Genomic DNA, 27,298 nt, shown 5'->3' with positions numbered 1-27,298 from the left:
CTGACTGACTTACATACAGGATGTTTATACCACTGATATTGCTGTTGTTTTGTCTCTCATAGTCCTCAAAACTATGCTGAGCAAAAGTACTCATTTGGTACATATCTTGCAAACAGGGGTTTCCAGATTAATCTCTCTCCAATAACCCAGATACTGAATTAATTTCTCCTAGGATATTTTTATGTGACATTAATTTTTTTTTTCTTTTACACATTTATTTCCCCAAAAAAGTATGGTTAGTCATTGTTTGTACTTCCCTCATAGCTCAGTTGGTAAATTCTCAATCGGTAAATGTCCGCAATACAGGAGACCTGGGTTCAATTCCTTGGTTGGGAAGATCCCCTGAAGAAGGAAATGGTAACCCACTCCAGTATTCTTGCCTAGACAATCCCAGGGACAGAGGGGCCTGGCGGGCTACAGTCCATGGAGTTGCAAGAGTCTGACATGACTTAGCAACTAAACCACCACAGTCATTGTTTAGTTGCCGTTTTAAAAGCAAGAGCACTTTATTTTCTACATGAGTTTGGACATTATTATAGGGTTAACTGTAATCTGGTGTCCACTAATCATTGTATTTTCTCTTTGTAGTTATGTAAATCTGGAGGTTTATATAATAATTCTAATGTATCATTCAAATTTCATTTTCATAATATATAAACATAATTTTTATTAACTGAATAAATATCCAGAGGAATATTTCTGGACATTCTATTGACTTCTAAGTAGAATGAATTTCAGATAAGATGCTATTTTAACATTTTAAAATATTACATGTCTTTGTCATTTTAAAAAAATAAGATGAAATGTTTATTCATATTCCTACTCAGAGATTGAAATAGCTGTATGTTTTGTGCACAACAGGTGTCCGATAACTGTTTTGGGGACTATCAATGGTGACTCTTAATGACTTCATAATGAAGTAATTATTCAAACGTCATGTTAAAACCCTTTTTTAAAAATTACATAGTGCCAGTTTTCAGCTGGCATGTACTGTTACATCCACTTTGGTAAAATAAATAAATTAATAGATTCTTTAACTTGAATAAAATGTACTGATTTAGAAACTTTTATAATACTACTATAACAAACAATGAAAATAATTAAAATATGCAAACCCATGAAACAATAAAAGCTTATCAGAAATGTTCAAGTAAAAGATGACAATGAAATGAAATGAATGATTAGTTTGCAAAGTAGTGGCATCTGCTCTGTGAATAATCCAGGGAATGCTTTCCAATTTCCATGCCCCAACTCTTTTATTCAAAGGAGAGAATTTGTCAAAGGAGACATATGGGACCAAACAAAATGTAGAGGACTGTGAAATTGGAATTTTAAAATGCATCTCTTATTTATACTCTGCTTACTTAAAAAAATGATTTGAAGCATATCAAATGGATATATCCTCAAAACTCTTTCCTGATGAATTTTACTATAAAAAGTCCTGGTTTTCCTTTTGTTTCCTTGTTCTTCTGGATGCATTTAACATCCAAAACATGCCAGAACTCTGTATTTATTTGCTCTAGAAAAAATATCAACTCAACATTCATGAATATAACTTTCTGTTAATTGTCTACAAGTTGCCTTTTCCATCACTGATGAAATAGTTTGGATTTGATTATTGAAATAGCCCTGGTTTGTAAAATATATATAAATTAATTGCCGTATATATATATGTATATTAATGTAGTTTATCTTTTCCCATGTGAATGGCATATTTTTTAAATATTAGTGATAACTTGGGGGTTTTGAAACACTCAATAGAGACAGTCTCTACCAAGGAATCAGTATGAACATACTTTGTCCAAATTCAAGTAAACACTAACACCTATAACTGGTATTTGAAAATAACTATTTTTGAATTGGATATTTACAACTAACTAAAACAATTTATTTGCAACTTCATAAAAATTTAAAGTAAAATGCTATTTCTATAATCAAAAATTTTCTATCTCATTTACAAACAAGGAAATCAAGGCACAAACAGACTGAGGTTTAATGCATGCTGTGTAAATTTTTTGTGGGTAGAATAGTGATTAAAATAGGGTTTGTATCACTTGCCAGATAATATATCTTTAACCACTGCAAACATTTATTAATGAAAATCTGTGTATTCTCCTATACTGATTTAAGGATAATTTCTGAAAATATTTATTTAATAAACAATACTTGAAACATGATTAATGCTGTTGCCAGAAAGAAAAGCTAGATTAATGACTATTAACTTTGGGGAAAAAAATTCAGCACCATCAAATTCACTTATCATCAAAAGGAGAACATGGAAAAATTAAGTTCAAGTTAAACTTTTACCCCAAATATTTGCTTTAGAACACTTATTTTAATTACCTTTTTCTATGAATGTTCTTGTTCTATCTTATGAGGAACAAAAGAGAAAATAATCCTAAATCATAAAAAATTACCTTCTTGCTATTAATTTGCCACACAGAGAATAACAGTTTGTATTTGTTTCAGCATTAACATACTAAATATACTTTGGAGAAGAAGAAAACTGATTATTTTATTATTAAAGTATTGAATTTTGGCATTTTTTTCAGATGAATTCAAGTTCTTTATGAAAAGGCTACCCATGAACTATTTCCTCAACACATCTACCATAATGCATTTGTGGACAATGGATTCTAATTTTCAGCGCCGCTATGAACAACTGGAGAACAGCATGAAGCAACTTTTCCTAAAGGCGCAGAAAATTGTACACAAGCTCTTTAGCCTTAGCAAGAGGTGTCATAAACAACCCCTCATCAGCCTGCCAAGACAAAGGTAAGATAAGTGCGCTAACGTAGACAACTGAGGACAGCTCACTGATTTTCTGAATGTAGGTGCAGTAATATACATAATACAGTGTTATTCATATTTTTAGAGATGATTTGAAAACATATTGTCTTAAGTCTCAAAATGATTAATTGCAGTTATTTTCCAAAGTAATGCTATAATGGGAACACATAGACTAATTTTTATTTAATTTTTTTTTATCATTAGAATCAAGATATTATTCTAACTTGTTGTACAGGGTAATCATCTGATAATTGTGTGACAGTGAACATAAAAACACAAAACCCAGTTACATTGTAAGCATAGGAAGTAAGCAGGAATAAAAAGTGATATTTCTCAAGACGTAACTTTTAAATAAAAGCATCTACATTTTATTTATTTTACACGTTCTTAAAACCATAAATCTCATTCTACGTGAATGTATGAAAATTGCTGTGAAAGTTTCAAACAATTTATATGAATGTTGACAGACTCTTCGAATATTTGTGTCTGAACTGACTTAGGGAAGCCTGGGTTTTAGATTTGGTAGTTTAATATGTATTGATCAGTCAGGGCAGTAAAAAGTTGTATTTACTTAGTACGAGCAGGTTGAAAATGAATAAAAGGAAAAGCTAAGGAAAAATTTAGGAAAAAAATTCAGTAAAAAATGTATTTGTATCAGTATCACCAATATAAAATACTTGAACTTTGACTCGATTATTAAATTATTAAGAAATCTATAATTACAAATTTTTTTCACTGAAAAAAAATAAAGTTTATACATTTTAAAATTCAATTTCAAAATAAATCATTTGCATTCTTTACAATCATTGGATTTTAGCATATTCAACATGTATGCAATCTAAGTTGAGAACATTTTCATTGGATCCATTTTTAGCCCCATACTCCCTTGCCCATACTCCGCATATTCCCATGCCCATCCCTCGGCTATTTGTCTCTCCAGATTTGTCTAATCTGCTAATTGTCTCCATAGATTTGATTATTCTTGACATTTTGTACAACATGTGGTCTTTTGTGACTGACTTCTTTCATCTAGCATAGTGCTTTCTGGTTTACCCATTTGTGGCATGCATCAGTAGTATATCACATTTTATTTTACCTATCAATTAATCCTTTGATGGACTTGGGGTTGTTGCCACTTTTTGTCAAGTATAAATGATGCTGCTGTGAACATTCACGTGTGCTTTATTTTTTTTAATCTGGACATATGTTTCAATTTTCTTGGATATATTGTTGTTGTTCAGGCACTAAGTCATGTCCAATTATTTGGAACCCCATGGACTGTAGCCTGCCACTCATCTGTCCTCTGCTATCTCCCAGAGTTTGCTCAAATTCAAGTCCATTGAGTCGGTGATGCTATCTAACCATCTCATCCTCTACCACCCCCTTCTCCTTTTGCCTTCAATCTTTCCCAGCATCTTTCTGAGGGTCTTTTCCAGTGAGTCAGCTTTTTGTATCAGGTTGCCAAAATTTGGAGCTTCAGCTTCAGCATCAGTCTTTCCAAATGGTTTGTTGGGGTTGCTTTCCTTTAGGATTGACAGAATTGACTATTCAGAAGATAATCCTATATTTAACATTTTGAGGATCTGGCAAACTGTTTTCCAAAATGGCTCTGCTGTTTATTATTTCCACCTACTATGAGTGACAGCTCCAATTACTCCACATCATCACCAACACTCTTTAGTATCTGAGATTTGATTATAGTCATCCTAGCAGTTGTGAAGTAATATCCTTTTGTGGTTTTAATTTACATTTCCCCATCATGACTAATGATGCTAAACATCTTTGCATGTGCTTATAGTCCGTTTTGTACCTTCTATGGGGAAATATCTATGTGAATTTTCTTCCCTCTTAGTTTTTTTTTTTTTTAATTTGCATTATTGAGTTGTATGAGTAATTTATATGTTTGGATGCCCCGTTCCTTTAGAAACTGTTTGGTATAAAAATATCTCCTTCCAATATCTGGGATATCTTTTCATTTTTTTGTCCATCTCCTTTCCTAGTCTGTCTATCTGTCTATCTGGTCAGTTTGTCAATTTTCTTTCTTTTCAAACACTGACTTTTAGTTTCCTTTATATTCTCTATTATTTTTCTGTTTTTATTTGATTTTCCACTGTGATTGCTCTTATTTCTCTTTTTCTATTTGCTTTATGTGAATGCTCTAATTTTCTTTTTCTAGCTTCATAGAAAGAAAATGTGGGTTACTGACTTCATAGCTTTCACTTTTTTAACATAAGCATTCACTGCTGTAAATTACTCTCTAAGCACTACCATTAAGATTTGTTCTTTTATACTTCCTGTAAGTTTTCTTATTTATTTCATGCATAAGATATTTTTTATATATCTGTCTTCAAACTTAAAGTAAATATTCCCTAACAGAGAATTACAGCTTGAAAAAGATACTTATTTAATTGCAATGAACCTTATTCTCCCTGTGTGAGCTAGAGTTTGTAAACCACTGAAATAGATGATCTCATCTTCAAACATAAGAGGAAATACGAGAGAATGAGATGGAAGCAACTGATGAGTTTGCTTATAATGTAACTTGTTGACCTTAAGTGTTCTTTTAATCAAGAACAACTGGAGATTATATATATATCTATATATGTATAATATATATATATGCACATATATATAGATATATATATGAAGCTCAGGGAGATTTGAGAAACTTAAGATGGCAAACATCAGTGCACATGAAATCATAAGATCTGAATGTAATATCATAGGAAATATGTTTAAGGGATAAGTGGAAAATGGACCTGAAAAGGAAACAAGTAGTGGAGTAAAATATGTCAAAAGAGACACATTAATTTCTAGTAAAAATAAATAAAAATTAAACATTCATGTGTCATTACAGTACAATATTTCTAATAAAAATATGCAAGAATTCAAGTTACGTGTGTGCAGAATAAATAAATAGGCAGTATAATAGAAAGATGCATTACTTGAAACAAATTCAAAAAGCTATAGAACTAAATATTTGTTGTCCAAAACTTCTTAACTAAATAAATCAAAGATAGTTCAGGCTTTTTCTTGACTTGTTTTTTTTTCAATTTAGCTTAATTTCTATGTTTTCTATTGTCATCCCACACAGTTAAAAAAAAAAAATACAGACCACTTGCTAGATTTTTACTGAATTTGGATTTTTTTTTCTTCATCACCATATTTCTTTTAACAGTAATGTGAGATTTTGCTTTGTTTTTACTTTTCCCATCTTAATAGATTTTCATGTACTAAAATTACATTCAGTTCAGTTCAGTTCAGTCGCTCAGTCGTGTCTGACTCTGCAACCCCATGAATTGCAGCACTCCAGGCCTCCCTGTCCATAACCCACTCCCAGAGTTCACCCAGACTCACGTCCATCGATTCGGTGATGCCATCCAAACATCTCATCCTCTGTCATCCCCTTCTCCTCTTGCCCCCAATCCCTCCCAGCATCAGGGTCTTTTCCAATGAGTCAACTCTTCGCATGAGGTGGCCAAAGTACTGGAGTTTCAGCTTTAGCGTCATTCCTTCCAAAGAACACCCAGGACTGATAGGGAAACTATAAACACACACACACACACACACACACACACACACACATATATATATATGTACTAGGGAGAAGCAATGGCACCCCACTCGTGTACTCTTGCCTGGAAAATCCCATGGATGGAGGAGCCTGGTAGGCTGTAGTCCATAGGGTCGCTAAGAGTCGGACACGACTGAGCGACTTCCCTTTCACTTTTCACTTTCATGCATTGGAGAAAGAAATGGCAACCCACTCCAGTGTTCTTGCCTGGAGAAACCCGGGGACAGGAGCCTAATGGGCTGCCGTCTATGGGGTTGCACAGAATCAGACACGACTGAAGCGACTTAGCAGCAGCAACAGCAGCATGTAGTAGAGTTTGTTAGCAGAATTCAGTGGAAAAGAGATTGGAAATTTGTGGGGTGTATTTTCAGAAATCTTTGAAAGAGAAAGTGAATAAGTAACCAGTGATTCACTTCTAGCAGGTATTTTTGGTTTTTGTCCTTTCATTATGGAATTTTTTTCAGTTTTCCTCTTGAACTTGTCCAGCTCTCAGAACTAGCTTTCAATATCTGATATTCTAAAATCTGGAAAAAGAAGTAGAAACAAAGAAAAATGAGACCTGCAAAATATATCTCACTAACATTATTTCTTAGACAGATAGATAGTGAACATTATTTCTTAATTCTTCCTGTATAATGGTGGGGCAGTTGATTTTTTTTTTTCTCCATAATATAGCGTGTAATTCTTTCTTTCTGGTAAAGTGTGGACCTTTATCTAGGTGGCAGCTCTGCCTTGTTACTACTATCCCTCTCATGAATTCCCATGACAGCAAAATGCTTTTTCTCACTGAAGTGAATTCCAAAGCCTGTGATCATGTGGTTTCTTTGAGTTAGTCAACTTTTGTTGCTATTCAAAAATTTTTGAGATAAGTAAAAATGCTATATTCATTTCATTAAAGAACATTAGCTGCAGCAATTATTGAAAAGTATTCATGTAATATTCCTAGAAAGCATCTCAACTACACTATTTTGTGCTGTCATATCTTATTCACAGAGTAGCCAAGGGTCTATGGAAATATTACATTTAAAAGTCTCTTGGTAAAGGCTTAACAACCACATCTCTAGGGGTAGAAAACCTAATTTATTCACATTTACTGATTTTTGTGTTAGAAATATTTCCACCATGGTCAATTTCAAGCTATCAATGTACTGTCATGGCTCATGGAGTTGATGTGCAGCTGGATATCCTGAGCCAGTGCATGCATACTGCAGCTAACCTCAGAAATTTTACTAAAACATTTTTGCAAAGTTCTCTCTTCTTCATTAACATTGGAAAGTGATATAGGATGAAATCACTTCTCTAACATCATAGCAAAGGATGACTTGACGTCTGTGTCATTCTTTGTCTGAGAGCTGTGTCATGTACCTCCTATGTATTCTCTATGACAGCAGTCAGAAATTGGCATATAGGTCAGATCTATCCCTCACCAATTTTTGTATCAGCCTGTTGAAAAAAAAATCAAAAGGAGAATAGTATTTTTGATGGATGAGGATGGTATGAGTTTATATTAAACTATGCATCAATAAAAAAGCCATGCCCATATGTTTATATACTGTCTGTGCCCACTTTCATACCCTACTGGCAGTTATTGACCACTGCATGCTCCTGAAACCCTACAGTATTTGCTACCTGGCTCCTACAGTAAAGTTTTGCCAACATGGACTCTAATATTAATATGTATTCTCTGTCTTTAAAAACACTATCAAGTGTATTAAAAGTATTTAACTTGTATATCATTGAAAAGTTTATAAATATAGTTCATGTTATGTTAAGGAAAGAAAGTTATTACTTTAGTATCCATCATATGGAAAACAGAATAACACTGAATCTTGAATCCAGGTATTTGTGAGTTAATACTGAATATTTTACTAATAATAACTCTTATACAATCATATTAATATATGTGCATTCGCTATATATTATATATTATGCCCATGAATTAAATGCAAATATATACATTATATATAGATTCATACATTATATATATACCCTAATATATAATATATACTTATATACATATGCATTTTAACTAACGTAACTTCCATAGCAATAATCTAAAATCTTACATATCAAACTGATCTTAACTGAAGTGCCATTTCAAACTCATCTCCAAATGCAGATTTGTATAATTTCATAGAGTCAGCCAGCTTTCCCATTTTTCTCTTCCTTCTCCTCATGATCTCCAATTCTAGTCCAATTCAAAATGACATGATTATGAACTAAGAGGAAGAACAAACAACATGAACACTTGAGGAAAATGAAGCTGAAAAACTGAACAGTATCTGTGGGTAGGGGAGGATAAAGGGAATCTGGTAATGCTGAAATGAACTGTGGAAATTTTAATGTATTTGGGAAGAATTACCCTGCCCAGTGGAATGCTGAAAAGATAAGATACAGGCAGAATTTCAAGAAATCTGAATGCTTAGTTTTCAGCTGGAGTTTCTAGAGACAGCTCTCACATTCCCAGACAACAAGTGCTCAATACATATTTGATGAGTGCTCTGTGATGTTTTTGTTAATACTTTAGTTCAACCTCTGAACGCACACAGCAATGAATTATTACTTTATGTAAAATGTTTCCCACTCTACATAAATTGAATTGCCTGTTATAATATGCATATCATGTTCTGTTTTGTTTCTCCATTAAGCAGGTGAATGCTCTCCCCCATTCTTTCAAATGGAGCTGAGACAGTGCCTTTGTCTGTTTAGGCTGCTATAAACAAAAAATACCGCAAACTGGATGACTCACAAACAACTGTTTGTAGTTTTGGAGACTGAAGTCCAGGATCTAGGGGCCATGATGGTGGGGTTCTAGTGGAGAGCATTCATCTCATTCACGTGGGCTCCATCCTCATGACCTAAGCACCTCTCAAAGGCTCCACTTCCCAATAGCATCATCTTCAGGGGTTAGGATTCCAACATGTAAATTTAGGCAAGACATAGCATTTATATAGTATCAGACTGATTCTGTCTCTGTCAGTTAACACTATGAGATGTGACGGTGAGGAGACTAGCCAGCCGTTTCTTTTGTGTAAGGATACTGTCCATGGTGTATGACAATGAAGCTGGCATGTGAACCCAATAGGAGATAGAGAATTCAGGTGTCCTTTAAACTCCTGTCTTCATTTGACTCTCTAGTGTACTTCTCTTCTTGAAGTTTTGTTATTCAACTTTTCCTTCTCAAACTCAAAACATGACACTTTGTGTCCCTCATTATAAGCAAGCAGTTACCACTCTATAATTCATGCATGGAAAATAGATATTTAACACTTTCATGGGGAGAAATCTTTGTGAATACTGTTTCTCAACATCTGGCATACAGTAATGATGTATAAAAATCCTTTTCAATCATATTTTCCCCTGAGTTCTTTTTCATCCTCTTTTAGCCTATTTTCTTTTTTCCACCTCTGAATATCCGACATTTTCTCTCTTTGTTGACCCCCATTCTCTTCAATATGCCCCCTATTTACTGAAATCTTTCTATAATTTTTTTTTTAATTTGGTTTACTGCTCTTGGAATCCCAATTTACAATTTCTCATTGATATTTTCCTGCAAAATAGTGCCTCTTCACCTTAGATAAACTTGCTCTTTTAATGCATTTTTATTTTATTTTTATAATAATGCATTTTATTTTTAATGCAGTTTAATACATATATGAGATACTGCCTCTGACTGTGCTTCCAATAATTTTGCCTTATAATATTTGTTCATTGGAGTTGGTTTCTTTCACTTCTTAAATCTAATAGATATAAATAGATACCAATCTAGAATATATAGAAATCAAATAAAATCTGGATCCATTTTCAATATAGCCTGGAAACAGCAAAAATGAAGTATGAACATGTGATTTGCCTGTAGTAATAAATATCATCAACATGGCATAAAACTCTCTTGAGATAAAGGAGGCCCCTCAATGTCTAGGGCAGTAAATATGTTTGTTTTTTCTTTGTTTTGATAGGTAATTTAATCAAAGTCTTTGTATTACTAGAGCATATAGATAATCATCCAAGGCAGAATTATTACATAATGTTGAAAAAGGCAATTTGGGAGATTATTGGCCTGGGAAAGAGGACAAGGAAAAAACACAAGTTATTGCCAAGTCTTCAGTTCAGTTCAGTTACTCAGTCGTGTCTGACTCTTTGTAGCCCCATAGAATGCAACATGCCAGGCTTCCCTGTCCATCACCAACTCCCAGAGCTTGCTCAAATTCATGTCCATTGTGTTGCTGCTGCCATCCAACCATCTCATCCTCTGTTGTCCCCTTTTCCTCCTGCCTTCAGTGGCTTTTCCAATGAGTCAGTTCTTTGCATCAGGTGACCAGAGTATTGGAGCTTCAGCTTTAGCTTCAGTCCTTCCAATGAATACTCAGGACTGATCTCCTTTAGGATTGACTGGTTGGATCTCCTTGCAGTCCAAGGGACTCTCAAGAGTTTTCTCTAAAACCACAGTTCAAAAGCATTAATTCTTCCATGTTCCGTTTTCTTTATAGTCCAACTCTCACATCCATACATGACTACTGGGAAAATCATAGCTTTGACTAGACTGACCTTTGTCAGCAAAGTAATGTCTCTGCTTTTTAACATGCTGTCTAGGTTGGTTATAGCTTTTCTTCCAAGGAGCAAGTGTCTTTTAATTTGATGGCTGCAGTCACCATCTGCAGTGATTTTGGAGTCCCAAAAAATAAAGTCAGCCACTGTTGCCACTGTCTGCCCATCTTTTTGCCATTGAAGTCATGGGACTGTATTTCATGATCTTAGTTTTTTAAATGTTGAGTTTTAAGCCAGCTTTTTCACTCCCCTCTTTCACTTTCATCAAGAGGCTATTTAATTCTTCTTTGCTTTCTGCCATACAGCTGGTGTCATCTGTGTATCTGAGGTTATTGATATTTCTCCTGGCAATACTGATTCCAGTTTGTGCTTCATCCCGCTCAGCATTTTGCATGATGTATTCTGTATATAAGCTAAATAAGCAAGGTGACAATATACAGCCTTGACATACTCTTAATGGTACTTGTCAAGTCTCAGTGGTACTTTATAGCAACTAATAAAGAACCATAAATACATAATATTAAAAGCAATGATGTAAAGTAAATTTAGCTGTTAAATATTGGAAAAAATCACATTTTGTTTGGCTCATGAAGAAAATGAAAGTCTGTGAAGAATATTAATTTCCTAATTTATAAACAATAGAAATACAGAAATGAAAAGAATTTTAAGTCATTATCAGGATATGTTAGTTTCTCAGTATTCAAAAAAGTGATCAGGGTTTATAGTTCATATCTTCTATTAATAAGTATATAATCAGCAATCAATGATTTTTGTTTCTTTAAAAACAGATATAAATTTGGATATATCCTATGTGGTATTACATTATTTATTCCTAGAAAAAAATAAATTAAACCTGCTTTAAGTAGGCTACTGCCAACTTGGGCAAGAAGAATTATAAAGGCATAGATATTATTCCCTTACCAAAAAAACAAAAATTTAGGGTGGGGTTTATTTCAACTGGCCCATTTTAATGGCCTTAAGCATCATTCTATGAGTCACTCTGCATAATAAGTTTAGTTGTTTTCTGTTATTTTAGTGATAAATCTTCTTGCTGAAATTCTCTGATGATCTTGACTGGAAGTTACCACCTGTTTGGTGTCAAGACTCTTTCAAATGCATAACAATTACTGAGAAATCTGAAAAGCTTTTTGTTATGGAAGCTATAAATCTACATATATATGTATATATAAATTGAAATCTATATTTACCATAGTAAAATTAAAACAGATTTTAAAATATGCATTTATTAATACAATTTAAATAACATTAAGCAAGCTTATTACATATTATTAATAACATATATAACATTTAAACTTTAATGATTTTTGCACATTTCTTTAATATTTGGCTTAAGAGAAGATAATTGAATTCCCACTGCTGTTTCTGCATGCAATCTGTTGCAAACTGTAGTTTTATAGCTTCACACAGATTTATTGGAGAAATAGGAATTGCAGTGCCTTTTTGAATAATTGTGGATATTAGTCTTAGCTACTACACCAAAATTCAACATGTGGTAGGAGAACAGGCAGCTCATGTTCAAAAGACCTGAACTTCCCAGTGGCTTTCAAGGAAGGAGTTTTAAACACAATGTGAGGGAGGAGGCTTCAGGGTGCGTGATCAGCTCGTGGACAATTCTCTAATTGGTTGGCATCAAGGTGAAGTTTCACATGTCATCAGCCTTCTGATTTCAACCAGTCTAAGATCTGTTTTTCAGTCAGCAATTTTCATCTGGTGAAGGGTCTGCTTCCTGTAAAAAAACAACTTAGGAATGTGTGTCAAGCCTTTATCTATATTTTCCAGGGAACTACGAGTACAGTGATCCTGCTATAGGAAGGACTTACAGCTTAAATGTTTCCCAGTTTCCCAGCCCAGCAGCTATTCTTTGTTTCTACATCTTCATATTCCTAATTATTAACTCTTGAACCAGCCTTCAGTGACTCAAGGGAGGCCTGGGAGAGTAAAGTAAAAACCTTATACTTCAAAGGACAAGGGCTTGTATATAATTTCATGAGGACCTAATAGACCGAGAAGACAAATTGTGGGGTTGTCATAGAGGTTCACATTTACAAGCTGAAATTGAAATTTCTGGGAGAAATATCAACAACTGCAGATATGCAAATGGTACCACTCCAAGGGCAGAAAGTGAAAAGGGATTAAAGAGCCTCTTGATGAGGGAGAAAAGGGAGAGAGAGTGAAAAAGCTAGCTTAAAACCCAACATTCAAAAAACAAAGATCGTGGCATCCAGTCTCATCACTCCATGGCAAATAGATGGGGAAAAAGTGGAAACCAAGACAGATTTTATTTTCTTGGGCTTCAAAATTACTGTGGAAGTAGCTTCAACCATCAAATAGAAAGATGATTGCTCCTTAGAAAGCAATCTTGCTCCATAGGAAGAATAGTTATGGCAAACCTAGACCACATATTAAAAAGCAGAGACATCACTTTGACATCAAAGGTCCATATAGTCCAGGCTATGGGTTTTCTAGTAGACATGTGTGGATATGAGAATTGGAGCATAAAGAAGGCTGAGCATGAAAGAATTGGTGCTTTTGAATTGTGGTGCTGGGGAAGACTCTGAAGAGTCTCTTGGACTGAAAGGAGATCAAACCAGTCAATCCTTAAGGAAATTAATCCTGAATATTCATTGGAAGGACTGATGCTGAAGCTGAAGCTCCAGTATTTTGGCTACCTGCTGCGAAGAGCAGACTCATTGGAAAAGACCCTGATGCTGGGAAAGATTGAGGGCAGGAGAGAAAGGGGTGGCAGAGGATGAGATAGTTGGATGGCATCACCAACTCAATGGACATTTGAACAAACTCCAGGAGATAGTGAAGGACAGGGAAGCCTGGTATGCTACAGTCCATGGGGATCTCAGATAGTTGGACACGACTTAGAAACTGAACAACAGAGAGGTTACATCCCTTCTTCCTTTATTTCTCTTTCTTTTCAAATGCAACCCTTTGTTTTGGCAAAGCACATGCTGTACCACCCCCTCAGCCTCCCTTGAATGTTGGATGGATAACAAATGGATGTAAGTGGAAGAAATTCATGAAGCTACTGAACTGGATCCTTAAAGAAAGAAGAATATATGTTTCATCTTCTCCCTAACTAAAATGCAGATGTGATGGTTAGAACTAAAAACTATGACATGAGAAAACATACTAATATTAGTTATATCTAATCTCTTTGAAGTTAGCTTTGCAGTCCTTGATTGTTTATGTTTCTACTCGTATTTGAGAGAAAATGAAACTGAAGTTTATTGAAGCCAATCTTATTTGGCTTATGTTACTGCATCCAAACTTGTATCCCAACTATTAAAAGGGCCTTACTGTATGGCCTCCAGAATCCTTTAATATTGCAGAATTTGTGATTTAATTAAGAATGGCTTTTATATATTAATATAAGGGAATTTGCTGAGAGCAATTTCATATGAAACTGTATGGAAAAGTCAGGATATTAATTTTCTTTGCATTTCTATATTAAAAAGTAATTTTTAAATTATTTTTTTGTGTTTCAACCATTCCATGATGACTCATAGGCATTGCCAGGTAATAGCGAATCTGTAAATTTTTATATATAGAGTTCTGTATTTTGACATCTTCAATGTGTTATTGAGAAATGTGAAAAATGGAGGAATTATAAAGTGCCCAGTACATGAAAGACACTTAAATAAATATTTATTTGTAAATAGAAATATCATTTTTATGTACATGTCAATACTAATATGGTAGTGAATTTTATGCAAAATGTGTTTCATAGTCAAAATAAAGTTTGTCATAGGATAATGGTATAAATGTTGTAAGAAGCTCATTGTTTCTTGTATAGTGTAGCTCATACTTGACTGGATTCTGATTCAAGGAAGCCAGCAAGATGAATCTTCAAGGAGGGGATTAAAAAAAAAAAATGGTGTGCCCACTCTCCTGGGTATAGGCCACTTCCAAACAAATTCAAAGTAGGCAAATTTATTTTTTCTCTCATGCTCTTTCCTTCACCTCACTTTTGGGGTAGCCTGTGTTTTAGTTTTCCCAGCTCTAAAATGTCCTTATCTTTATCTATAAAGTTTCTACTTTGACCTTCAGTTGCAGCACTGATTTCATGATCTTTCAGTTTATTAGATTTTGATAGATGTTAAATGAAAACAAATCTTTTAAGGCAAATTCATACTCACTGACAAAATATCAATTATATGCTAGTCATGTGTCCGTGTGCTTAATCACTCAGTTATGTCCAATTCTTTGCAACTCTATGGACTGTAGCCTGCCAAACTGCTCTGTCCATGGAATTGTCCAGGCAAGAATACTGGAGTGGGTAGCCTTTCTCTTCCCCAGGGGATCTTCCTGACCCAGGAATTGAACCCATCTCTCCTGCATTTCTGGTGAAATCTTTACCATTTGATCCACCAGGGAAGTCCTCATATGGTAGTCATAGAAGTCTTTAATTTTAGACAGAGTGCAAAATAATATTAAAACAATAAAAATCTGTGGGATTATTCTGCTGTTTTCCCTTCTTAGTATTATTTTTTCCTCATGGATAAAGGTCATATGGAACAATCAGAGAACTAGTCACCATGGAATTTTGCCTAGAGAATGCTGTCTACAACTCACAATCTATACAGAAAAGTGATCAAAATTTAAAACACAGAGGCTCTCTTTTTAGATAGTTGCTTCATGGCAACGCACTCCAGTACTCTTGCCTGGAAAATACCATGGATGGAGGAGCCTGGTAGGCTACAGTCTATGGGGTCGCAAAGAGTTGGACATGACTGAGCGACTTCACTTCACTTCACTTCTGATAAGATAAACAGAATCAAAAGGCTCTGCTCCTTTTGGAAATTCTGTGGGCTCGTGTGTATATGTTTATTTGGATGTGTGTGTGAACAGTGGTCATAAGTTTATTATATGTTTTAAGTGAAAACCTTATAGTATTGTCTTATCCTTCTTTTAAATTGGCTTATTCTCTGAGCAGAGGAAAAGGAAGCTAAGAGCCAAGAGGAATAGTCATGAGTATAACACATATTTCAAATAAGAGAGGTTTGTTCCTTTGTTTTCATGTGGTTAACTGTCCTGATGTCATTTCAATACCCCCTACTCCATATCATGGCATTTAATCAGTCTTCCAAGAAAGATTGCATGTCACCCTCAAGTTCCCTTCCCCCCGGAACTCAATGGGGTTTCTGGCTTAAATGGTCAGATTTGAGAATATCATCAACAGCTCCAGAGAACTATCTTAACACTTAAGTGAACTTTCTGGAAATAAAAGTCCTATTCATAGCATCTTGGAGGCAAACTCCACAGTGTGCAAGATTAAGATGCTTCTCTCCAGCACTATTTGAAGTGAGAACCACTTTGTTTAAACAATCAGAACCAGTTCTTTATTTGACATTGCCCACAGGCTCATGCCGCAGAGGGTACTTGGAAGTTGTGCTTTCGGAAGCCTTCATTTTTCTCCTCACTAAGCAGTTGATGTTCCTTCATTACATTCCACTAAAAAGTTGCATTTTGTGAGATATTAATGTTTATTTTCTAAAATTAATACATAACACATACTTTTTTTAAAACAGCCATAGTCAAGAAAATTTGGAATTTGAATTACTATAAACTTTGCTTGAAAGTCTACTTTGTATATATGGATGGCAAATGTTTTACAATGTCCTACAATTAGAAAAAAGATGGATTTGTTTAAACAAGGATTTTATGGAGTGAACATTTTTGTGTCCTAAAATGCCCATTACTGTCTCAAAGTAAACACTTGGAAAACAACATAGCACAATTTTTAATTCAATCTTGCAGCTTCTAGAACTGTTTTCAGCTAAAATGCAATCACTTCAGTCACCATACAATATTTGACAATTACCTTGAGCTGAAATGATTTTAGAAAATCTTTATTTTCTCAACTTCTTAGATGATTTCTGAGTGCTAGGTACTAATTCCTGACAAATAATTGCTTTAATTGCTTTCTCAGAAAGACTTGGAGACTACACTACCTCATCTCTATGAAGGAATTACTTGATATGGTACTTCAAGTTAAATGCTAATTTGTTTACCAAAATACATTTTTTAAATATACTTGAACTCTATGATTTTTACCTCAATATTTTGCATGAGATGAAGGGTTGCATTAAATGCACACCTTTTTGTGATGATTAATCGGTACATGAAATTATATCTCAGAGAAAATGTGTTATGGAACACAGGAAATAAATTGATTATTTGTTGACATCATATTAACTATCAGTTATTAACCATGTATTGACCACAATGTGAGGATCTATATAGATTTAAAGACACTAGTGTTTCCCCAAATCTTATAGTTTTATTGACAATAAAATTCTTAGAAGAGATGCACATTCAGTTTTTACACATATTTAACTCAAGGTTGAAAATCAACCTCATTTCTACTTGAATCATTTCTCACAATTTTACTTACTTTATGTGAGAAATGGATGTATGTTTACTTGCCAAAATAAATAGGAACCTGAACATCATCCGCTATTGGAATGCTGTGATAGTTTTATTATCTCAAATAAGAAGCCCATTTTTAAAATCAGAATGATGTTATCCATGAAACTTCCATGCTGATTATTCCCCTGTTAACATGTAGAGAGGTTAATATCTTGATGTAGGCATGATATGACTAACTTAGAATAGAATGCAATTTTCAAATGTCTTAGTCTGTAAAATAATAATAATAATAGTATATGCATAAGAGAGGAATAACACTCAAAGTTTACCCATATTATATGAAAAGATTTTTATATGAATAATATTGGAGGCTTCAATGTGTGTAGATAAAATAGGTTGTGTCAAAACCATCACTTGTCATTGCATCAATAAATTAATATTTGTCTTAAAGTCTTTCCCATTAATTCGGTAACACATTTTGGAAGCAGTTTGCCACCCTTAAACTTAGTGTATTTTATAATCTTCATGCTGAGGACCCCTCCCCCCAGAAAACAGCCTTCATTACCTCCTTTCATCATTGAAGTGAAATGAAGTCGCTCAGTTGTGTCTGACTCTTTGAGACCCCATGGACTGTAGCCTACCAGGCTCCTCAGCCTGTGGAATTTTCCAGGCAACAGTACTGGAGTGGGTTGCCATTTCCTTCTCCAGGGGATCTTCCTGACCCAGGGACTGAACCCAGGTCTCCCACATTGCAGGAAAACGCTTTACCATTTGAGCCACCAGGGAAGCCCATCATTAATTTTTACCATACATTTCTCACATGTATGTGTGTGTGTGTGTGTGTTTGTGTATATACACACAGGTATTCATGTATACATATATAGCAAATAACTGAAATCGTATATGACAAATGTCTGTATAGTCAAAGCTATGGTTTTTCCATTAGTCACGTATGAATGTGAGAGTTGCACCATAATATTGGAGCTTTGGCTTTAGCATCAGTCCCTCTGATGTGAAGAGCTGAGTCATTGGAAAAGACGCTGATGCTGGTAAAGACTGAGGGCAGGAGTAAGAGGTGGTGACAGAGGATGAGATGGTTGGATGGCATCACCAACTCAGTGGGCATGAATTTGGGCAAACTCTGGAGATAGTGAAGGACAGGGAAGCCTGACATGCTGCCGTTCATGGGGTCTCAAAGAGTTGAACACAACTTAGCAACTGAACAACAGTGACCAAACCCCAAAGTTCCTTTCCTTCAGCATTAAAGTAATATACTATTTTCTAAAAACAAATGGCTTTATGAATCAAGAAAACTTAACATTACAAAGATATACACAGCTTAAATTTCTTACACTGGAAAAGAAAACAAAAGACAAACAAATAAAGAAAACTTTAAAGTATTTCATTTAAGGCAGCTGCTACAAGTTATAAAGTGAGTGAATAAATTTCAAAAATCAATGTCAGTTAAAATCGAAATGCCTTCTCTCAGAATCCAGATGTACTTCAGACAGCAACAAATAGAACAACACAAAAGGACATAGATGTGACAAAGGACACAGGAGAAAATGAAGGTCAGCTTGTTGTGCTTGTACTATTAAACCCAATAGGAAAACTTCATGTAGGTGTCTAAAAGGAAGCAGAAAAGATCAAGTCTGAGGTAGTATCTTTTATTGAGCTGAAGTAAAATTAGTTCATAGAAGCTATAAACAAATCTAAAAGCAAAATAGTAAGAATATAAAGAAAGCTTACCAATTTTAATGTGTTCAGTTGCTCAGTTGTGTCTGACTCTTTGTTGCAACCCCATGGACTGTAGCCTGCCAGTCTCATTTGTTCATAGAATTTTCCAGGCAAGAATACTAGAGTGGGTTGACATTTCCTACTCCAAGGGATCCTCTCAACCCAGGGATTGAACCCACATTCCCACGTTTCTTACATCTCCTGCATTGGTAGATGGATTCTTTACCACCTTCCCACCTGGGAAGCCCTGCCAATTTATATATATATATATATATCATGCAACACAAATAGCATGATAAAGGGTGGTTTAGTCACAAGTCAACTCTTCCAACCCCATTGACTATAGCCTGACAGGCTCCTCTGTCCATAGGATTTTCTAGGCAAGAATACTGGAGTGGGTTGCCATTTCCTTCTCCAGGATAAAAGGTGATGATTTGTTAATCATCAAGCAACTGACTTGTTAATGAGAACTGTCATAATTAGCTAATGTGCATTGAGCACAAATTCTGAAGTGCTTTACCTGGTTTTGCTAATTTAATACAATGTTACAAGTTAATGTTATTACCCTAAAATTAAGGAAGTTGAAATTTAGATTATCTAAATAATTTACCCACTGGTAGCTCAGATATTAAAGAATACACTTGCAATATAGGAGATCTGGGCTCAATCCCTGGGTTGGGAAGAAACCCTGGAGAAGGGAATAGCAACCCACTCTAGTATTCTTTCCTGGATAATCCCATGGACAGAGGAGCTACAGCCCATGGAGTTTCAAAGAGTCAGACACAATTGAGTGACTAAACACACAGCACTCAACTGGTATCAGTGACTTTATTCAATCAGTGATTATAGATTTAGGGTTCGAAGTCAGGCAGTCAGGCAGTTTAGCTCCAGAATATGGGTTCTTAATCCCTACACCATGGTGCTTCCCAAATTTTCCATGTTTGCTGAAATAAGGCTCCCAGCTCCTGTTCATCCTTATTGCTAAGGAGTGTGAGAGGATATTGAGTCCATGCAAAAGCATTAAGTTATGAAATGGAGTCCTCAGAAAATAAGAAAGGCTTTAGAGGATTAAAAATATGATCATTAAGTTTAATACTAAAAGAAAGGCAGTAACATATATATGGAATTTAGAAAGATGGTAACGATAACCCTGTATGCGAGACAGCAAAAGAGACACAGATTTGTAGAACAGTCTTTTGGACTCTGTTGGAGAGGGAGAGGGTGGGATGATTTGGGAGAATGGCATTGAAATATGTATATCATATATGAAACGAATCGCCAGTCCAAGTTCTATTCATGATACAGGATGCTCGGGGCTGGTGCACTGGGATGACCCAGAGGGATGGTACGGGGAGGGAGGTAGAAGGGGGGTTCAGGATGGGGAACACGTGAATACCCATGGCAGATTCATGTTGATGTATGGCAAAACCAATACAATATTGTAAAGTAATTAACCTCCAATTAAAATACATAAATTTATATTAAAAAAATGAAAGGCAGTAAACTGTTAGATGAAACTGAATAGGTTTATTAGAAGAAAATCTTAAGGAACTAACACCTAACAGCAAATAACTAATGAGCAGATGTAATTTATGGGGGAAAAAAGAAAGGAGCTGGAAGAACATGGAGGATGCATTTTATGTCCATAAGGAGAAAACTGATAGCTGTTTGAGAAGACACAGAGAGAGAGAGAGAACTTTCGTTGTAAGACCTAAAATTGAATTTAACAATGACAGAGCACCAAGCAAAATTTATAAGGAAGGATGGTGCTGTGTAGTGATTTCTGAGTTAATGTCAGTCATTTTTAGCTAATCCATTTCAGTTCTTTATAGTTCAGCAAAGAGTTTCAAGAATTGACACATTTTAAGAGCCAGCCTATCACATGCACTTCCCTAGTGACCCAGACGGCAAAAGCGTCTGCCTATAGTGTGGGAGACCCTGGTTCGATCTCTGGATCAGTAAGATTCCCTGGAGAAGAAAATGGCAACCCACTCCAGTACTCTTGCCTGGAAAATCCTGTGGACAGAGGAGCCTGGTAGGCTACTGTCCATGGGGTTGCAAAGAGTTGGACATGACTGAGTGACTTCACTTTCATTTTCATCACACGCATGGACACAAAAGAAGAGACAAAGGTGTGTACTTGGTCATCTTCACCTCACATGCTATCTATCTCCAGGAATGACAACTGTGGTATCTGTCTATGATAGATCAAGGCATCTTCATCTCTGGATGAAGTACCTAAGGGCAGATAGAACTACTGACTTTTTTGGGATCACAGTTTTGGTAAAGAATCTGCCTGCGGTGCAGAAGATTTGGGTTCGATCCCTGGGTTGGGAAGATCCCCTGGAGAAGGAAATGGCAACCCACTCCAGTATCCTTGCCTAAAAATCTCATGGACAGAGGAGCCCAGTGGGTTGCAAAGAGTCGGCACAATTGAGTGACTAACACTGAGTCTCTTGAATTCCTATTATTTTCCTTCCAGAGGATAAGAGCACCTTGTCAAGATCCCATATATTAATAGTTTATCCATATAAAGCCATAGACAGCAAGCCAATCCATAACCACAAGAAGGGAGCCTACTCCTAGCTTGACTTTTTTTTCCAAGACCATGACAGCAAAAGAGTTTTCATTTTTCTTCACTGAAAATGTAACCAAGAGAGGGTAGGACAAATAGAGAAAGTAGCAAAAACATATATACATTATCTGATCTGTAGGCTGTCTGTGATGACCTAGAAAGGTAGGCTGGGAGAGGGGAGGGAGGCTCACGAGGGAGAGGAGATATAGATATAATTATGTATAATTATGACTGATTCACATTGTTGTTATATGGCAGAAACCAACCCAACACTGTAATGCAATTATCCTTCAATTAAAAAACTAAAAAAAGAATGTGTAGTCAAGTGTGCATGAAAAAAATGTTGATGTGTAGTGGCAGACCACTTAATATGGAAGATCATTAGGTCATGTTTTATGAGGAATAAGAGTGAGACGGGAATCTTAGCCTTTGTTAGGTGATCTTCTAAATAAGAAGAAAACAAAAGATGTTGCATTATGCAGTGAATCGTTGCTAGGAATTTTGCTCAACCTCAGATATTATAATATCCAAGTATTTCTCCTGAAAACATTATTTATCAAATCAAGATACTGAAAGAAAAATTAGTATAAGAATATTTATAAGCTTTTTACTCTGAAGTTTAAAAATTTATCCTTGTTAGATTTAATAAAAAGCAAACAATGCCAACATCCACTGAATCATCAAAAAAGCAAGAGAGTTCCAGAAAACATCTATTTCTGCTTTATTGACTATGCCAAAGCCTTTGACTGTGTGAATCACAATAAACTGTGGAAAATTCTGAAAGAGATGGGCACACCAGACCACCTGACCTGCCTCTTGAGAAACCTGTATGTAGGTCAGGAAGCAACAGTTAAAACTGGACATGGAACAACAGACTGGTTCCAAATAGGAAAAGGAGAACATCAAGGCTGTATACTGTCACCCTGCTTATTGAACTTATATGCAGAGTACATCATGAGAAATGCTGGGCTGGAAGAAGCACAAGCTGGCATCAAGATTGCCGGGAGAAATATCAATAACCTCAGATATGCAGATGACACCACCCTTATGGCAGAAAGTGAAGAGGAACTAAAAAGCCTCTTGATGAAAGTGACAGAGGAGAGTGGAAAAGTTTGCTTAAAGCTCAACATTCAGAAAACAAAGATCATGGCATCCGGTCCCATCACTTCATGGGAAATAGATGGGGATACAGTGGAAACAGTGGCTGATTTTATTTTGGGGGCTCCAAAATCACTGCAGATGGTAACTGCAGCCATAAAATTAAAAGACGCTTACTCCTTGGAAGGAAAGTTATGACCAACCTAGATAGCATATTCAAAAGCAGAAACATTACTTTGCCAACAAACGTCCGTCTAGTCAAGGCTATGGTTTTTCCAGTGGTCATGTATGGATGTGAGAGTTGGACTGTGAAGAAAGCTGAGCGCCGAAGAATTGATGCTTTTGAACTGTGGTGTTGGAGAAGACTCTTGAGAGTCCCTTGGACTGCAAGGAGATCCAACCAGTCCATTCTGAAGGAGATCAGTCCTGGGTGTTCATTGGAAGGACTGATGCTGAAGCTGAAACTCTAATACTTTGGCCACCTGATGCGAAGAGCTGACTCATCTGAAAAGCGCCTGATGCTAGGAAAGATTGAGGGCAGGAGGAGAAGGGGACAACAGAGGATGAGATGGTTGGATGGCATCACCAACCCAATGGGCATGAGTTTAGGTGGTCTCTGGGAGTTGGTGATGGACAGGGAGGCCTGGCATGCTGCAGTTCATGGAGTCACAAAGAGTCGGACACAACTGATTGACTGAACTGAAAGAATGTCTGCTATTGTTTTTATTACTTATTGTTTAGGAATATTTGCTTATAAAATAAGGTGTGAATATGGAATTAGCAGAAATGGTATGGCACTAACAGAAGCAAAAAAGATTAAGAAGAGGTGGCAATAATACACAGAGTGAGTATGAGTGATAATCCATCAGCCGTGTCTGACTCTGTGCAACCCTACGGACTGTAGCCCATCAGGCTCCTCTGTCCATGGGATTATCCAGGCAAGAATACTGGAGTGGGTTGTCATTTCCTTCTCCTACATAAAAGATCTTCATGACTCAGATATTATGATGGGGTGATCATGCATCTAGAGCCAGACATCCTGGAATGCAAAGTCAAGTGGGCCTTAGGAAACATTTATACGACAAAGCTAGTGGAAGAGATGGAATTCAAGTTGAACCTTTTCAAATACTCAAGGATGATGCTGTGAAAGTGCTGCACTCAATATGCCAGGACATTTGGAAAACTCAGCAGTGGCCACAGGACTGGAAAAGGTCAGTTTTCATTCCAATCCCAAAGAAAGGCAAGGCCAAACAATGCTCTGCTGCTGCTGCTGCTTAGTCGCTTCAGTCGTGTCCAACTCTGTGTGATCCCATAGACGGCAGCCCACTTAATACTGCACAATTGCACTAATTTCACACATTAGCAAAGTAACGCACAAATTTCTCCAAGCAGTCTTCAACAGTACATGACCCGTAAACTTCCAGATGTTCAAGCTGGATTTAGAAAAGTCAGAGGAACCAGAGATCAAATTGCCAACAGATCACTGAAAAAGCAAGAGAGTTCCGGAAAAATTTCTGCTTTATTGACTATGCCAAAGTCTTTGACTGTGTAGATCACAACAAACCGTGAAAATTCTTCAATAGATGGGAATACCAGACCACCTGACTTGCCTCCTAAGAAATCTGCATGCAGGTCAAGAAGCAACAGTTAAACCGGACATGGAACAGCAGACTTGTTCCAAATTGGGAAAGCAGTATGTCAAGGCTGTATATTGTCATTCTGCTTATTTAACTTATATGCAGTGTACATCATGAGAAACGCTGGACTGGCTGAAGAACAAGCTGGAATCAAGATTGCCGGGAGAAATATCAGTAACCTCAGATATGCAGATGACACCACCCTTATGGCAGAAAGTGAAGAAGAACTAAAGAGCCTCTTGATGAAAGTGAAAGAGGAGAGTAAAAAAGTTGGCTTAAAACTGAACATTCAGAAAACTAAGATCATGGCATTTGGTCCCATCACTACATGGGAATAGATGGAGAAACAATGGAAACAGTGACAGAGTTTATTTTGAGGGGCTCCAAAATCACTGCAGATGGTGACTGCAGCCATGAAATTAAAAGGCACTTGCTCCTTGGAAGAAAATCTATGACCAAGCTAGACAGCATATTAAAAGTAGAGACATTACTTTGCCAACAAAGGTCCAGCTAGTCAAAGCTATAGTTTTTACATTGGTCATGTATGGATATGAGAGTTGGAGTATAAGGAAAGCTGAGTGCCAAAGAATTGATGTTTCTGAACTGCAGTGTTGGAGAAGACTCTTGAGAGTCCCTTGGACTGCAAGGAGATCCAACCAGTCCATCCTAAAGGAAATCAGTCCTATATATTCATTGGAAGGACTGATGCTAAAGCTGAAACCCCAATACTTTGGCCACCTGATGTGAAGAACTGACTCATTGGAAAAGACCCTGATGCTGGGAAATATTGAAGGCAGGAGAAGAAGGGGATGACAGAGGATGAGATTGTTGGATGGCATCACCGACTCAGTGGACATGAATTTGAGCAAGCTCTGGGAGTTGGTGATGGACAAGGAAGCCTGTCATGCTTCAGTCCATGGGGTCACAAAGAGTCATATATGACTGAGCCACTAAACTGACTGACTAGTGGAATTAGCAAAAATAGAGATATTAATATTTCAAAGAAGGTAAGTGAAGAGGAACTAAAAAGCCTCTTGATGAAAGTGAAAGTGGAGAATGAAAAAGTTGGCTTAAAGCTCAACATTTAGAAAACGTATGGAGAACAGTGTGGAGATTCCTTAAAAAACTGGAAATAGAACTGCCTTATGATCCAGCAATCCCACTGCTGGGCATACACACTGAGGAAACCAGAAGGGAAAGAGACACGTGTACCCCAATGTTCATTGCAGCACTGTTTATAATAGCCAGGACATGGAAGCAACCTAGATGTCCATCAGCAGATGAATGGATTAGAAAGCTGTGGTACATATACACAATGGAGTATTACTCAGCCATTAAAAAGAATACATTTGAATCAGTTCTAATGAGGTGGATGAAACTGGAGCCTATTATACAGAGTGAAGTAAGCCAGAAAGAAAAACACCAATACAGTATACTAACGCATATATATGGAATTTAGAAAGATGGTAACAATAACCCTGTATACGAGACAGCAAAAGTGACACTGATGTATGGAACAGTCTTTTGGACTCTGTGGGAGAGGGAGAGGGTGGGAAGATTTGGGAGAATGGCATTGAAATATGTAAAATATCATGTATGAAACGAGTCACCAGTCCAGGTTCGTTGCACGATACTGGATGCTTGGGGCTGGTGCACTGGGACGACCCAGAGGGATGGTATGGGGAGAGAGGAGGGAGGAGGGTTCAGGATGGGGACACATGTATACCTGTGGCAGATTCATTTTGATATATGGCAAAACCAATACAATATTGTAAAGTTAAATAAAATAAAATTTAAAAAAAGAAAACAAAGATCATGGCATCCGGTCCCATCACTTCATGGGAAATAGATGGGGATACAGTGGAAACAGTGGCTGATTTTATTTTTTGGGGCTCCAAAATCACTGCAGATGGTAACTGCAGCCATGAAATTAAAAGACACTTACTCCTTGGAAGGAAAGTTATGTCCAACCTAGATAGCATATTCAAAAGCAGAGACATTACTTTGCCAACAAAGGTCTGTCTAGTCAAGGCTATGGTTTTCCAGTGGTCATATATGGATGTGAGAGTTGGACTGTGAAGAAAGCTGAGCGCCAAAGAATTGATGCTTTTGAACTGTGGTGTTGGAGAAGACTCTTGAGAGTCCCTTGGACTGCAAGGAGATCCAACCAGTCCATTCTGAAGGAGATCAGCCCTGGGATTTCTTTGGAAGGAATGATGCTAAAGCTGAAACTCCAGTACTTTGGCCACCTCATGCGAAGAGTTGACTCAATGGAAAAGACTCTGATGCTGGGAGGGATTGGGGGCAGGAGGAAAAAGGGACGACAGAGGATGAGATGGCTGGGTGGCATCACTGACTTGATGGACGTGAGTCTGAGTGAACTCCGGGAGTTGGTGATGGACAGGGAGGCCTGGCATGCTGTGATTCATGGAGTCGCAAAGAATCGGACATGACTGAGCGACTGAACTGTATTGAACTGAACTGATGGTTATTACTTACAGGTGGCATGATTATTTATCTGGAAAGAATCAACTAGAGCAGAAAACAAAACCTAAACCACCTTAAAAATTTTTGTTACTATAAAATAAGTAAATAAATAATCAGTAGTAGTAGCCACCTACTAAATGAGCAAAACCAGTAGCAAAATATAATAGCAGACTACATTCACAAAAATGTCAAATTATATAATTAAGGAAATAAACTAAAACAAAACTGTTTAAGGGAAATTATGAATAAATTAAGACCTTAGTCATGTTTCTGAATGGAGAAAAATCTTAGAAATATATTTCCCCCTCATTAATGTTATGCAATTTAAACCATATTAATCAAAATTTACCTGGAAAAAAACAAGTAAGGGAAGGTGGAAAATTATATTTTAAATGAGCAGAGGATAATGATAGTATACAAGCAACATTAGATATTAAAATCTATTGTAAA

General features: G+C 36.3%; 1 protein-coding gene across 2 annotated transcripts in view; it reads left to right on the top strand.

Annotated features, from left to right (window-relative positions):
- Positions 1-27,298, top strand: part of BRINP3 (BMP/retinoic acid inducible neural specific 3) — a 485,075-nt gene that overhangs the window by 391,006 nt on the left and 66,771 nt on the right. For both annotated transcript variants that reach the window (XM_070384505.1, XM_070384504.1), the window contains exon 7: positions 2,553-2,775. In XM_070384505.1, the coding sequence (XP_070240606.1) occupies positions 2,553-2,775 (223 nt within the window). The remainder of the gene's footprint in view (positions 1-2,552; positions 2,776-27,298) is intronic.

The sequence above is a fragment of the Bos mutus genome, chromosome 16 (genome assembly GCF_027580195.1).
Source record: "Bos mutus isolate GX-2022 chromosome 16, NWIPB_WYAK_1.1, whole genome shotgun sequence".
Classification (NCBI taxonomy): Eukaryota; Metazoa; Chordata; class Mammalia; order Artiodactyla; family Bovidae; genus Bos; species Bos mutus.
This window is presented reverse-complemented; position numbering and strand designations above follow the sequence as displayed.